Source organism: Populus trichocarpa, chromosome 10 (genome assembly GCF_000002775.5).
Source record: "Populus trichocarpa isolate Nisqually-1 chromosome 10, P.trichocarpa_v4.1, whole genome shotgun sequence".
NCBI classification, from domain to species: Eukaryota; Viridiplantae; Streptophyta; class Magnoliopsida; order Malpighiales; family Salicaceae; genus Populus; species Populus trichocarpa.
This window is the reverse complement of record NC_037294.2, coordinates 21,537,741-21,551,984: the sequence shown is the minus strand read 5'-3', so window position 1 is coordinate 21,551,984 and position 14,244 is coordinate 21,537,741. Positions and strand designations below refer to the sequence as shown.

The 14,244-nt window shown below is 38.0% G+C and overlaps 1 protein-coding gene across 4 annotated transcripts; it reads right to left on the bottom strand.

Annotated features, from left to right (window-relative positions):
• Positions 1-233: 233 nt before the first annotated feature.
• On the bottom strand, positions 234-13,571 carry LOC7491643 (transcriptional activator DEMETER). 4 transcript variants are annotated; one of them, XM_002316482.4, is made up of 20 exons: positions 13,413-13,571; positions 12,234-12,945; positions 10,105-11,898; positions 9,637-9,999; positions 8,748-8,838; positions 7,291-8,644; positions 7,054-7,133; positions 6,810-6,894; positions 6,626-6,717; positions 6,484-6,552; positions 6,315-6,351; positions 6,132-6,214; positions 4,914-5,345; positions 4,406-4,442; positions 4,254-4,311; positions 3,866-4,005; positions 1,329-1,394; positions 1,049-1,163; positions 926-964; positions 234-775 (listed from the first exon to the last, which is right to left on the bottom strand). In XM_002316482.4, the coding sequence occupies exons 2-20, from the start codon at positions 12,787-12,789 to the stop codon at positions 663-665; spliced, it is 5,604 nt and encodes a 1,867-aa protein (XP_002316518.2). In that variant the 5' UTR covers positions 12,790-12,945; positions 13,413-13,571; the 3' UTR covers positions 234-662. The 4 variants fall into 4 exon arrangements, 2 of the variants coding, with proteins under 2 accessions (XP_002316518.2, XP_024466247.1); XM_024610479.2 differs by having other exon boundaries at positions 12,234-12,940; positions 13,413-13,566; XR_002984313.2 differs by lacking the exons at positions 234-775; positions 926-964; positions 3,866-4,005 and having other exon boundaries at positions 1,081-1,163.
• Between the last annotated feature and the right edge of the window lie 673 nt (positions 13,572-14,244).

The window sequence follows — 14,244 nt, the reverse complement described above, 5'->3', positions numbered from 1 at the left end:
GGGTCTTAAAATTGAGATTTGATTCCCATAAATTCTAGAGTCTTCAAGTGCTTAATCGATGGATGTTCGTGAGTTCTGTATGTTTTTGAAAGGCCAATTAATAAATACCCTTTTATTGTCTTCGCGGGGGAGGGGTGGTTGATATCGATTACTTATTGAATAATGGCTCAATTTTGAGCATGATTCGGAAAAAAATCAGGCGAGGGAGAGGGAGATTTGCTTCCATTCACTAATTTTTGAAAATAGCTCTGCTTCGAGCATGAATTGAAATAATTTGGATGGGAGAAGTGTTGCTCACATTGACTCGTTTTCGAAGAACGGCCCTGTTTTGAGCATGACTAGAAAAAGGCATCATAAAAACTAAGAAATCAACTAAATTCCACTAGCCATGCTATACTACAATTTCACATGGAAAATTCTTTCAGCTGCGCTTGGATCCTGTAATTGGGATAGCATCAGCTCAACCCCATTAGCGATGCTGTTGTACCGCTTCACTTGAAATTTGTGCCCAGCTTGGATCTTGTAATGCATCTCATGTTAGAGGAAGAACACTTGAATCTACAACAGAAAGTTAGTCAATGATCTTTCTTCATCACTAAGCTAGCTATGACTTGCTGGTCAGAACTATTGCTGTTAAACTTCGCATCCTGCTCTCCTGCTTGTCATTTTTTCTCGTTCTTTGTCTTTACCAACCGACTTGCAGGAAAGTGTAATCTGGCCTTAAGAGGACGGGGTGCTCTTGTTTTCTGGTCGAACCCCCTCACACAAACAAACCCTGAAAATAAAGTTTCACCAATCGACAAAGTCAAGCTTACTGAATTTTTCAAGTATACGAGACTTGGCTTTAAACAAATTCCCAGTATGACTGGCATAATGTCTTTCAAATGTCAATATTATATTAACTACTGAAAACAGCATTTGATACCTCTCCAAAAGCAGAACTGAATTCCTTCTGTTGAAAGTCCTGACAGAAATAACGAGTTCTTGTTAGCCAGTCTTTTACTTTATAATTTAGTTGGCCTGTCAATGCACTAATCTTGTCTTGTACCTTTAAATATTGATGATACAGAGGTTCCAAAGTAGACAATTCGTCTCGGCAAATTCCATATCAATGATCTTGGAACATCAATTGGGTTTAAGCTAGATTCGTGATCTGCAAACATCTGCAAGGTAATTGCAGTCACTTGATAATCATTTATTGAAAAGTTAAATGACTTTAAATTCTGGCATGCATAGGATGAGAAGGGTTTCCGAATCAGATGTCAACTTTCTGTGGTGGTAGACATTCACAGGGAATAGGTGAATTACACAGTTTTGGTGGTGTTTACCTCGTTCACTTGAAAGTACGTTCCATTCAGTGGGAAGCTTCCTCTCATTGCTGTTCTACAAGGTATCTGCATGTATGGTAATACAAACATCAGTAAGCAAAACACATACTTAACTAGAATGTAGAGTTCTTTTCTTATTAAGAGTTAGTTGTTTATTTGATTTCTTTCTAGATAAAAAATGATCAAGGTTTAGAATCCTTGTTTAACTAGTTTTTTAGATTAGATTAGATTATTTTGATCTTATCTTTATCTTATAATCTTATATATGCAGAATTATATTCACAATTGCTTTGTGGTTGTGTTTTCAACAATTGGTATTGGGTAACAGTTATTTGACACATGTTTTTTTTTGGTATGTTATTTGACATTGTTTTTTTTTTTTTTGGTGTGGTTTCTTATTTTTAAGCTACAATCAACTTGTTTCGTGCTATCAAAATAGTGCAGACACGATGGGAGACCTTCAAATAGTTAGAGGAATTAAGAAACTTAGCAACCAAAAATGATGGGAGACCTTCAAATAGTTAGAGGAATCATGAAACTTAGCAACCAAAATCTCAACATATGGGCATGATGTCTTTTATGCAAGGACAAGATCTTTGGTGTCTTGTGAAAGTGGAAGATTTAAGCTGGCAACAATTGAAGAAGATATTTTGGAGAACATTTGTGATGCCATAACATTGAAAAATGTTGGCAACAATTGAAGAAGATATGTTGGAGAACATTCAGCATGCCTTAACACTAAAAGAAGCATGAGACATCCTTGCCAGTCTCTTCTTAAAGAAGAACTATATTACATTGCAACTCCTCGAGAATAGTTATTATCAATGGTGTAATGAGACATGACGATTCCTTAGTTCTTCAATACTATAAAATCAATATGCCATGGAAATTTTAAACTAGAACTAGAAGTAATAATTGGCGAAACTAGGATGAAAAAAATAATTATCCATGGTTTAAGACCCGGATATCGAAGTTGAGTTTGAAGTCAGGTAAGCAGATGGGGAAGCACTCCACCAATAATAGCAGAAGTGGCATACCCAATGGGATCGAACCCATAATTGGCACACTAGTAGTGAATCTGAAAAGATGGTGAAAAGTCATCAAAAAGAGGGAAACTTTTGTTCAGGAGGTAGATGCCACAACTGCAGGAAGAATGGTCACATGAAGAAAGATTGTTGGCTCCACAAAAGGTTTGTAGAGAGAGAAATACTGCTATTTTCAATTCAAAAAGGCAGGTTGAGAATGAATGAGAAACTGAAACATCCTTTGTCATAGAAGAGGAGGAATTAGCATTCACATTAACAACTATAGATCGAGATCGGGACTAGGATTGTGATTGTGATAGTGATCATGATAGTAACCAAAACAAGGAGTGAGACCATGACCATAATCTTGACCATGATGAGTCACATATTGATGATCATAGTGCCACACACAAAGATAGCAGGGGAAGGAAAAATGTCCTGAATATTGTGATGAGTCTGATGACTATAATGATGCTGAAAGGGTAGCAAACACATAAAGTGAAGCTATGAGCAAAGTCGGTAGGAAGGAAGTGGCAACCCTTGAAGAGGAAAAAAACGTTGATAATAGCCTCTGTCGTTGAGGGAATGTAGATGCAATGAGAGGTGGATATCCAGTTGTAATAATTGCTGAAGACACTGAGCAAGAAGCTTTTTAACAACAAGAATGCAAGAGATCTAAGATACAATTAGAGCTAGATATACAGTTGTAATAATTAAGCAAAAAGCTTTATCAACTCTCGTTGTTAATTAGCATAGGGGTGCTTTTAAGATTGCTGCCCTCAAAGCTCCTGGTTTTGGGGAACAGAATAGCCAGTACCTTGATGACATTGCCATTCTGACTGGAGGAACTGTCATTGCAGATTAGATGGGGATTGCCTTGGACAAAGTAGGCAATGAGGTCTTGGGACATGCTTCTAAAGTGGTTCTTACCAAGGATACAACCACCATTATTGGTTATGGAAGCACCCAAGAATTAGTAAATAAGAGAGTTGGACAAATTAGAAATCTTATTGAGGCTGCAGAACAAGACTATGAAACGGAGGAGCTCAATAAAAGAATTGCAAAACTATCGGGTGGTGTTGCAGTGATACAGGTTGGAGATAAGATAAAAAAGTCCGAAGAGAAAGGAGAACGGAAGCTGATGTTGGGGGAGTGTTAACAATCAACATCAGCCGGGAGTTGTTTTTCATAGGAAATAAAAGTCTGCAATAACCGGTAAGGTTAGATTTATAGTTCTTTTCTCATTAGGAGTTAGTTGTTTGTTTGATTTCTTTATTAGATAAGAAAAGGATTCCTAGCTCCAAAAGGATTCATGTTTACTATCTTTTTTAACTCGTTTTTAAAATTCCTTGTTTGTTTAGACTAGATTAGTTTGATCTTATCTTTATTTTATAATCTCTATATATAAATAAATAACCCGGGTTATGTATGCAGAATTATATACATGAATATACATAAATAAGAGAAGTGGGTTCAAAATTGCTTTGTGGTTGTGTTTTCAACAATACTCACCAGAAGGGTTCCTCTTACTGTTTGTGAATTAGCTTCTCTGATACTATTGCATGAAAAACATGTCTTCTCATCGCACAATTTGTTTGGTTCTCTGGACTGGCATTGTTGGTCTGGTGGCTCAATAGAATTTGCAGTTTCACCTAATAATAAGATATTACTCAGTAATACTACAAGATAGTGCCATCTTTTACTCTTGCCATGAGCATTCACTACTTCGTGTCCCATCATATAAGTAGAATGGTTGCTACTTTGCCATCACAGGTTTATATAAATGAAGCTTCACAATATGCTCTTAACATTAATTAGTTTATATAAATACAGTATAGTTAGTCTGAGTTTCACTTTAGGTGTCGTTGAAACCATTGAAAGTCACAGGTTTTGTGCTTACCTGGTGTCCATATTGCTAGAAGGTATGGACTAGGATCATCAGGTTCTCTTCTATCCATCTGCAAGTTTTATAAAGTGGTTTGGTGGCAGTTAAATTAAGCATGAAGTTTCAGGAGAAAAGAAAAAATGTTAGAAAATGGAAGGAAAACTAACCCCCTCAAGGAGAGGATGTGAATCTGGAAGTTCATACCTGCGTAACATCAAGAAGACAAAGTGTCAGATGCATAGTTGAGGACCTCATCCATGGTCCAAACTCCCTCAGCAAATTATACTAAGTATTTTGATGTGGGTTATAGTGTAAAATCTATGCCTTCTGCCATTATTTTTATACCTGGGTCATCTGTTCTCATTTCCAAGTACTACTTTTGCATGAAGTGCATTGTGCCAAGAGTTGGGCCAGCTTATCACATGATTGAGATGATTTTTGCTAAGCTTCTATAGATTGAACGAATCTATCTTTGATTTATCGAGCTGTTTGCATGTTTCTAGCAAATCATTCTGTGATTGGTTTTGAGCAAGGATAGAGAAGAAAATTGAATTGTGTGTCCGTGTGTCGGGGGTAGTTATCTTTATGAAACTATTAAGTGCAGGGACAAATAAATAATCTTAAAAAGTTGGACAAACCAAGTTCCGGCCCTGATTATGAGAAGATTTTACTTACACTTGGTGTTCTGTCCGTAGACGACTAACATTCTTCAATTTGGGTGTGGGTATAGAAGCATTTGGATTCAAAGCAACTAAGGCCTTGGACATGTCGCCTTCTTGGAGCTCCAAGTTTGTATGCATGTAATTCTGTAAATTCTCAGTGAACTCTTCCATGTTCAGTTTTATTGTGGGTATTTCATCAGGATCTTCTCCAAAATCCTCAATATCAGTCTCTGTTAATTCAGTGTTCTCTTGATCTGGTGTTGCTGGCTCTTCAATAATGGGCACGCAACTGCCAATATCAGACCCGTGTCTTTTATGTGGGTTGTCCTCGGGTGGAGGTAATGGCATGGGATTGATACCTATGCCGGGGCTTCTTTCAGGCATAAAGGGAACAGTTGAAGTTGTTATACCCTTCTCTTCTGGTCCAGGTAATGCAAGCCTAGCACTGCATCAAATAGAGCTCACATTTACAAAAAATGTGATTCTGAGAAAATGAATTTTAACTTGGCTAATTGCTTCTCTTGTTATCCTATCTGTTGACCTCTTTCACCAATTATTTATCATCACTGACTCTCTTTTACTTTGTTTTCCCTCCAATAACTAGGGTACAACAAAGATCAGACTGGCATTATATATTTTTTAACCTCAAAGCATTGGTAAAAAACTCTAAATACCTCTGGTCTAGATGGGAAGGCATTGCTTACCCAGTGTGATAAGCGATGACAACATGTTTTTCCCAGGATTTTCTTCAATGGAAAACTCTTATTTCAAACATCTTCCCCAAATTTTATGTTTCACAAATATAATTCTTAAATTGAAGTAAAATCGCGGTTCTGATGTGCAACTAACTCGGAGGCTACAAATCCTTTTGGGTCATATATTGTATATTTCTAATTGCAATTAACTTTCCTCCATCCTCTGCTACTTTATTGCTGCAAGTGATCAGTCAAACCACAACAAAAATAACATAACATGACTAGTTGCTATCAATGTCCCCTCGCTACCTTTTTATTGCTACAAGTGACCAATTTACCATCTACTGTCTTGTATGTTTTCTTGTACTTGTGTTGTTTATAAACTATCACCAAGCTAATTATGTTTCATGTGATTGACTACGCAAATGTTCAACTTTGCAATGTTTTAAATTTCAAAATAAATGTTCTGATGGCTAGCATCTTAATGTTCACTTGATACATGCTGGTGGCAGTACAGCAGAGATAAAAATGCAAACCTTGCAAAGGCACTTGCAAAATGTCTACATTCTGCTCTCATGGGACATGCATTACAGTTGGGTCTACTCTTTGTGCAAAAAACCTGCATAAGCATTGAAGCATGGGTATATTGATGCTTTTTTAATGCACAATTACTAGTAATAATCCAATTAATATGTTATTGAATGCCAAAATGAGTATACCTTTCCAAATGTGATCATCTGGTAATGCAATTCATACCTGTAACCCCATAGAAAAAAAACCAGAAATCAGCAAAATTTTATCAGAATAAACAAAAAACCATTATTTTTATACATAGAAAGTACAGCTTTCAATGAACAGAATGGCTCTAAGGAAGAATCATGTGATTACAATGTTCTTTGATCTAGTTTGCACAATCTTGGCCAGAGATATTTCTGAATTGACTCGAGTATTGGGTACCTAGAGAGAATCTGGTTAGTATTTTTTATTAACAAGAAAAATTTGGTGTCAATTTGTGATATTTAATACTCACAGTTCTAGGAGGTGCAACTGAAGTGACTCTGGCAATGGCTGGAGAGGGACCCATCCTAGTCGAACTGCGATTCTCCCGACATTTGTGTCAACCTTGAACAACAGGTAATTGAATCATTTGAACTGTACAAAGTTGCTATCTCTTGTCAGTTCAACATTATATATTGTTTAGCCATGAAACTCACTGGAAAGGCAAGATGATGAAGTGTCAGGAGCCTCACACACTCCACGCTTTTCAACCCCAACCCCCTTATACTTAGCAGATAATCCCTGAAAATTTCAGATATTTCAGAAACTGGGAAATATATTTTGTTATCAATGAATTATTTGCTGTTCTTTGGCTTAAATGTTGCTGTGAGTAGTTTCTTATTGACACAAGGGAATTATCAATATTTATGAGCAGGAACTCTAATATTTGGGATGACTTACTTTGCTTTGTCAGGGGGCACATCTCTTAACCATTCCAAATCGATGCTTCCGTGTTCCCTTACCAGTCGGTTGAGGAATTCCTGCAATATTGTGCACCCATTATCAACATGTTTTATGATGCCTTGAGTTCATGCAATCCACCAGCAGGAAAAAAAAGGGGAGAGAGAGAGTTTTCACAAAGCCTTTTAAAGCTGAATGAAAGGTTATTAGGGCTTGAGGTTAAACATGCCAACATACCTGGATTCGTTCTGCTAGCATGTTATTCATCCCTCTTTCTTTTATCGCATCAGAAATCTCCTTGACCCTAGCACTTCGCACTGCTTCATAGTCCAAGGAATCCATTGTGTCTTTGGCTCTCTCTTTTCTTCCATTTGCCTGCACTTGCTTCCTTAAACTATCCCAGTCAAATGCATCCTTTTTCTCACCCTCCACTTTTCCTTTTCTTGCTTTTGAGGTACTTGCATTTTCCTTGAGGTTTTCCCTGTTATTATGATGTACTTTCTCCTTTGTATTTGGGTCAACCACATTGTTTTCTAGAGGGGTTTGCTTATTCACTGAAGTGATTCTCTCAACGTCAAAAATGTTTCCTGTGAGGCTTGAGACTTGCTGTCTGTAACTGTTTTGCTTCTTAGGCAGTTCTTCAGCAAGGTTTACAGGTCCGCCAACTGACATGCTTTGCCATTGCAAGGTCTTGTTCCTCTCATCAACTTGTCTTTCATGGCAAGACTGAGAGCTGCTTTGTCCATACCTTGGCAACTCATATTGCTTGGCAGCAGTTTTACCTACACTTTCTGCCTCTTGCCCAACAGCTTTGCTTGTGCAGGTTGCAGCCTTTTCTTTGTCGAATCTGGAAGAATATGACAGCCAAGAAGATATGTTTTCTTCACTGTACAATTCGAAGCCTTCTGCTTGCTGTACATTGGATTGTGAAGTCATGTGTAGCAACCCGTAGTCACTGCAAGGAACCACTTTCCCTAGCATCTGTGGATTGCAATAATCGAAATGCTGATTATATGTAGAAAAGCAGTTCAGATTACCTAATCTTTCCAATCCAGGTCCTGGCTGCCTGTTTTGTAAATCTTCTGCTTGTTCCTTTTCATGCCTGGATTCCTTATGAAACAGTGAGCTCCCACCCTCACAACCATAAAATTCTCCTAGCAAGGTGGGACTCTCCATCTGTAAAAGATCCATGAAAGATAAATCATCATTCATGCTAGGTTTGCACCCAGTAGCAGGATCTTCTGCTTCAGAGTTGGAGCCCGAGTAGGATCTGACTCCATTTGCTTGGACAGTTGAGGAATCGAAAGAATCTTGTGATAATACAAATTCTTCCTCCAGGCTGTGACTTTGTGTCTCTACCATGCTTGCTCTTTCTATAAACAAGGTTTCAGAGTCTTTATGAGGTTCTGCTGATCCATGGTGTGTCACGGAGCTTTGATTGTAGAGTGGATTGCTGTTCCATTTGATATCATTTGGGTTTAGAATGCAGGTATCTGGTTCTTCAATGACGATGCTTGTCCTTTCTCTGTCACAGGCTCCACTGCTCCTCAACTTCAGAGGAAACAATGAAGCTAGAGACATGAAGGCAGAGCTGCAAGGCGGGAAAGTAGTTGAAGATTTTGTTCAGTTCATGAATTGAGATAAATTATCATGGCTTATCTGGTATTGAAATTAAGATGAAATGTCAAATTTACCTTGACAGATGATCTGAAACATTTTGAGTTAGGAAAACTCCTATTACTGAATCAACAACTGATCCCTTCCATTTTGAAAAGCGCCTATCTCCTGCAAAGAATGTTATTGCATTCATACGTGCAGGTGACTATCTATTTGGTTCACTAAGAAAGGGGATTGAATTATATTTTCTTTCTTGGTATATCATTGAGGGATGTTATTTGCAGAGCTGGGGGCTTCATTGCACCTAGGTTTTCTCACCAGAAAACATTAGTAAATGTGTTAATGGACTTTTGAACAATTTAGCATCTGCAATTAAATCTTTCCAGTAGGTGAGTTCGGCAACTCAAAAGCTCCCCAAAATTGTAGTACACTGGTTTATATATTTTTTCTGTACTGAGGCAGCATGTGCTTTTTGCAGTTCCGTTTTTATATTGTCTTGATAACAATACCTGATTATGTTTCACTACAAACTTATACAGGTTAAGTTTTTTTATCAAGAAAAACTGGCACTAAAAGAGTGAACTGCTAAGTGGTGGGAAACTTACTGTTGATTTTTTCTTCCTCAAATAATTCTTTTCTCTGAATTGTGCTTTTTTTTTCATGGGTGATGGTGCTTCTTTTGCATTTGCAACATTCTATGTAATGTCTTTGTTCATTTGTGAAGGACATGCATACGTAAATAAACAAACACTTGTACATATGCATGTTCAAATGTAAGATTCAACATGTCTGCAATATGAATGCTCTATCACTTATGATAACTTTGTGAGTGGAAGCAGCATAGCATAGCGATTCTTCATCAAATTGGAAGGCACTAACAGTATGTATGGTTCTCTCTCTCTCTCTCTACTGTTGAACTCAGTAATAATCTTGAATATGTTGGAGCAAAAGTATAAGATATTGTACCTTGCACGAGATGCATTCTTGCAATGAATGAATCAACTCGCCCATGAAAAACTTTTCTCTCCTCCCCCCACCATTGCTCCTTTCCCTTGTCAGTTCCTTCAAGGCCTTGACTTCCTTCTTTCCCCATCAGCAGTTTCCATACTCTGTCTGACTCTGGGTCAAGATCTACTTTAGGCCTTGGCTTGTGTTTCTTGACAACTTCAAACCCATCATAGGGAACAAGTTTGCCATCTCCTTTGTAAGGAACAAGTGCATTTTGCTCTTTGTTTTCTATTTTCTTGCTCCCTGCATTGAGACGGAGGCCCTCCATCTGGTATATGATTTGTTCTATTGTAGAGGAGAAAGTCTGCTTTGCTGGTCGCCCTGCATTGGATGTCAAGAGTGGTTGCTGTCATTATGGTGACTAGAACATTTTAGGAAGTTACCTGAACCCTTAAAGCATTATAATATATATTAAACATGCTATACCTCTTCTCTTTGCATATGGCTGCTGATGAACTTTCAAGTCATCCTTTGGTTCTTGTGGAATCTTACCCTTTTCAGATGGAATTGATATGGGCACAGTAGCTTCGGACATTTGCTGAATTCTTGACATTTCAGCGTTGCAAGTTTTGGGTTGCAGTTGGTTATCCGATGCACGGCTTGTTTTGAGAGACGTTTGTGAAAGCCTGTGAGAAGTTTCTATAGTGGTGGGGCAGAGGGAGTTTTGGACCTGAGTCGATCCATTAGTCTCTCCCAGCATTTCTAGGCATAAATGTGGTTGAGGTGAAATACATTGCTTTGGAAGGTTCTGCAGAGCCATAGAGTGAACATACCACTCACCAGGATATTTAACTTTTGAAACAAAAGAAGATATGCTGTGTGTGTTTGTTTGAATTCCATCCTCTGTTTTCTTTCTTTTCTGGGTCTCTGAACATCCAGAACCTGGAATGCTGCCATTTTGGTCATATCCATCAGTCAATGAGCCCACTGGATATGCTGTACACGGGTTTGTTTTCTTAATATGAAAGTGTTCTCTCTTGAATCCTCTGCCCTCAATTAAATAAGGTGTTATCTTTTGTGCTGATTGAGAGTTATTCTGAGAAGTTATTTGTCTAGTCCACTCTGGTCCTTTTTCTGGAAACACAACCTGACCAATTCCTTGTGCATGGATACTTCTCTCCACATCCCCCGCATTGAGGTTTAATTTCTCCATGTGCATGTTTTTTCTTGGAGTTAGTTCCGCTGCCACTACTTGTATTTCTGAAATTGATATATAGTCACCACGTGGCTGATTCATAAAAGGTGTCTGGTTACTTGGAGCACCTGATTGCTGGTTTTCTACCAGTAACCTATGCTGTTGGCTCATCTGTGAAGTTGTGGTGCTTAAATCTGCCACTTGAAGACTTGCATTCAGATCAAAAGTCCCTCTTTTTTGATTCAGCATGTCCTGCTGAGCAGCTGCATTACTGCAGCTCCTGTCTGTTGCAGTTTCCAAATCAAACCTCAATGCTCTTCTACATGATTTTGCATCAGCTGAACTGGATTGTGTAATCTCCACGGTGGAGTCTGCATGTCGATTTGCTGATTTGTTTAGGTCTTTCTTGCGCACATACTTTCTCTTTACAGCATGGGTATTTATGGTCTCTCCAATAGAATCTGTGTGTTGAACTGCTGATTCATCCAGGGCCTTCTTGCGCACATACTTCCTCTTTGCAGAGCTGGGAGGTGCAGTATCTACGGTAGATTCAGTAGGTTTAGTTGCTGGCTCTTTCAAAGCCTTGCGAACATACTTCCTCTTTTCAATTGGCTTCTCCTTGGGATCAGTAATTTTTGTGGTTGCAGCCTTGGGAGTCCTTTTTGGCTTGCCTTCCACAATCACCTTGGGCCTATGCTTTCTTCTCTTTTGAGGTTTCTGCTGTGGTGTTCTATTAAGGTCGATGCCTTGTGCATTTGCTGTTGCTAGATCTTTTGCTTCCTCAAATGGTGTAGATATGACAGCAGATGGTGCGTCTGTAATGTTGCATGAGAGCTCCTTTGAATTATGTTGATTGGCTTCGCACTCTTTGAATATGACTAAATCAGTTTTCTCCTTTTCCCCACTTGAGTTTTTTTCTTGCGAGGGACTTGCTGTTGCAGAAAGCCTACTCTCCAATCTCTTGCACTGATCCGGTACTACCGTGGCCAATTTAAAAGAGGTGGTAAAATATGAGGCTGCATCAGCTTCCATTCTTGGTGGAAAGTTTAGATCATAGTTATGAGGGCAAGGCATCATAGGTTCATCTGCATAAAGTAATTTCTTAAGAATCATCTAGAATGAGATTTTGACAAAAAAGAAGGTTGAAACAAAAATGCAGGTAATGGCAGAATGAAAGCTAATATTTTTCATCCATGTCTCTTGTTTTCTATCTTCCTAATATGTTTTGATTCTTGTAACCATGCCAGAACTGTCATTTAATCTGTAGAATGCTCAAATTCCCTTGCTTATATCAAGGACATGGTAATTGTCTTTCTTCTGTATAAATAATATTGAAATCTCATGCTAATTGACGTTCTGCATTGAACTACGCTATGTCAAATTGATTCGATGCCACATGACATGAAAATGGATCACTTACAATTGGGTTCCTGGGATGAGATATAGTTGCTACCCAAATGCCGTAAGCCTGAGCAGTGAGTTTGGTTTCCGAGCAACAAATTGGGTTCTCTGTAATTGTTGACTTGGGGATGCAAGTTGGGAAACGAAGGCCTCCAAACCATGCTTGTGCTTATACCAGGAGGTGCCATTGAAGAGGTAATTGTAGATATATTTGAATGGTCCAAAATATTTGCTAATAAACCACTGCCCAGACCTCCAGTTTGACTCTCTATATAATTGCGTGTAGTATTGCTCATTCTTTTCACCTCTTCGAAACCTGCATTCCTAATATTATCCCCGCCATTTCTAAACAGTTGATCAATCTGGTCAGTATGCTGGGCCGCTCTGCTGTAATTCGACACATCTTGTACACATCCATCGGCAAATCCAGCCAGCTGCCAATTCGTTCTGCCCTGTAGGTTCCCTTGCCCGTCAGCTGGCATCAAATTGGATCTTGTTGGAATGGGCTTCTCTGGCGTTGCTGGTAAGAACGAACTCAGAATCAATCTTTCTCCATAATTAATCCTTGAACCCATTCTACCTGCCAACTGTTTCTAGCTTTTCGTCCGCTTCCCTGCTCTAGTTAGTGATTCTGTCCCGCCGATTGGCTTCGAGTGCCTAAAGTTTGCGGCGAGTCATTAAATTTCATTGATTTAGCCATCTTCTTTCTTACTGCATTGCCTGAGCCTTTCCTGCCAAAAACCCCAAACACATTTTTCACTCAAATAAATTCCTACCTAACATGCCAAACATGAAGAATCACATAGAAAAGACTAATAGAAACCGTAATTAGAATCTATGTTATAAATGTACAGATATCATTTCACAGATAATTCTTAATAGCTAAATTTCAGACTACCTGTATCCATCTGTTTCTTGTAAAACATGAAAAACACATGATGACAGTATATAATAAAACAAAAAAAAAATATCATTTAACTTTTTTTTTCAAAACAAGATTGACCAAATCTGCATAAATTAACTGAATTTTAATCCTTGGTTAAGATTACGGGTACCACAGAAACTTCAATAAAATCTCCAAGAAATCTTCCTGTGATATGCGACAACAAACATGCAATCACTCTACTTGTGGGGGTCAAAGAAATAAAAAATAAACAGTAACTGTAAATAAAACATTCATGCACAGCACTGAGCTTACCGATCTGTAACCGAGTCAGTTGAAAATCCTTAAAAGAGTCAATGCCGGAAAATGCCCAGTCTTTAAGGTTGTAGGGAGGGAGAGAGAGAGAGAAAATGAAGTGAGAAAAAAGAATGGAAAAGAACAAACTTTATTTCGTATGTTATATAAACATATAGACTAGTTTGGGGCACCCCCTCTTTGTATTTTTATAAAACGGGCGCCCCCCACCTTCGGCAATGACTTGCAAATCCGAATCTTGACATTGACATTACTTTCCTCTTATTTCTTGCTATATTTTACAAATTTATAAGATTGCCATGTAGGAAAAGATTTTTCGCTCGTGTGAACTGTTACTGACTAGTCACTATCTATGTATTTATTGTATTGAACTATTACTGATTTGTTACTCTTATCTTGCAATATGGTCATTTTTTTTTTATTATGGTCAATTCTTATGTTAATGTAAAACTATCAATTATACATGGGTCAGATCTTGTCTTGAAATGCCTTTATGGGATAAGGGTTATTCAAAAAAGAAAAATATTAAAGAACAGTATTTGCAACTGATCAACATGATATTTTTTTTTCATTTTTGGATTTATATTGAAAATATTTTCCATTTTCAAAATTACATCTGTAAATGGAGACCCTGTAAACTATTTTATTTTAGAAAGAAAACAAATTACCATGAAATAAAATGGGAAAATTGCCCAACACTTCACATGAAACAAGTTTATCTTGATGGGTTTTCTCTCTTTTTTTGCCCTTGATTTTCCTCCCTTTTTGCCAATGATTTTATCTTTTTGTATGCTTGTAGTTGTTGCTTGCCAGGGGGTGCTCCTTCCCAAAA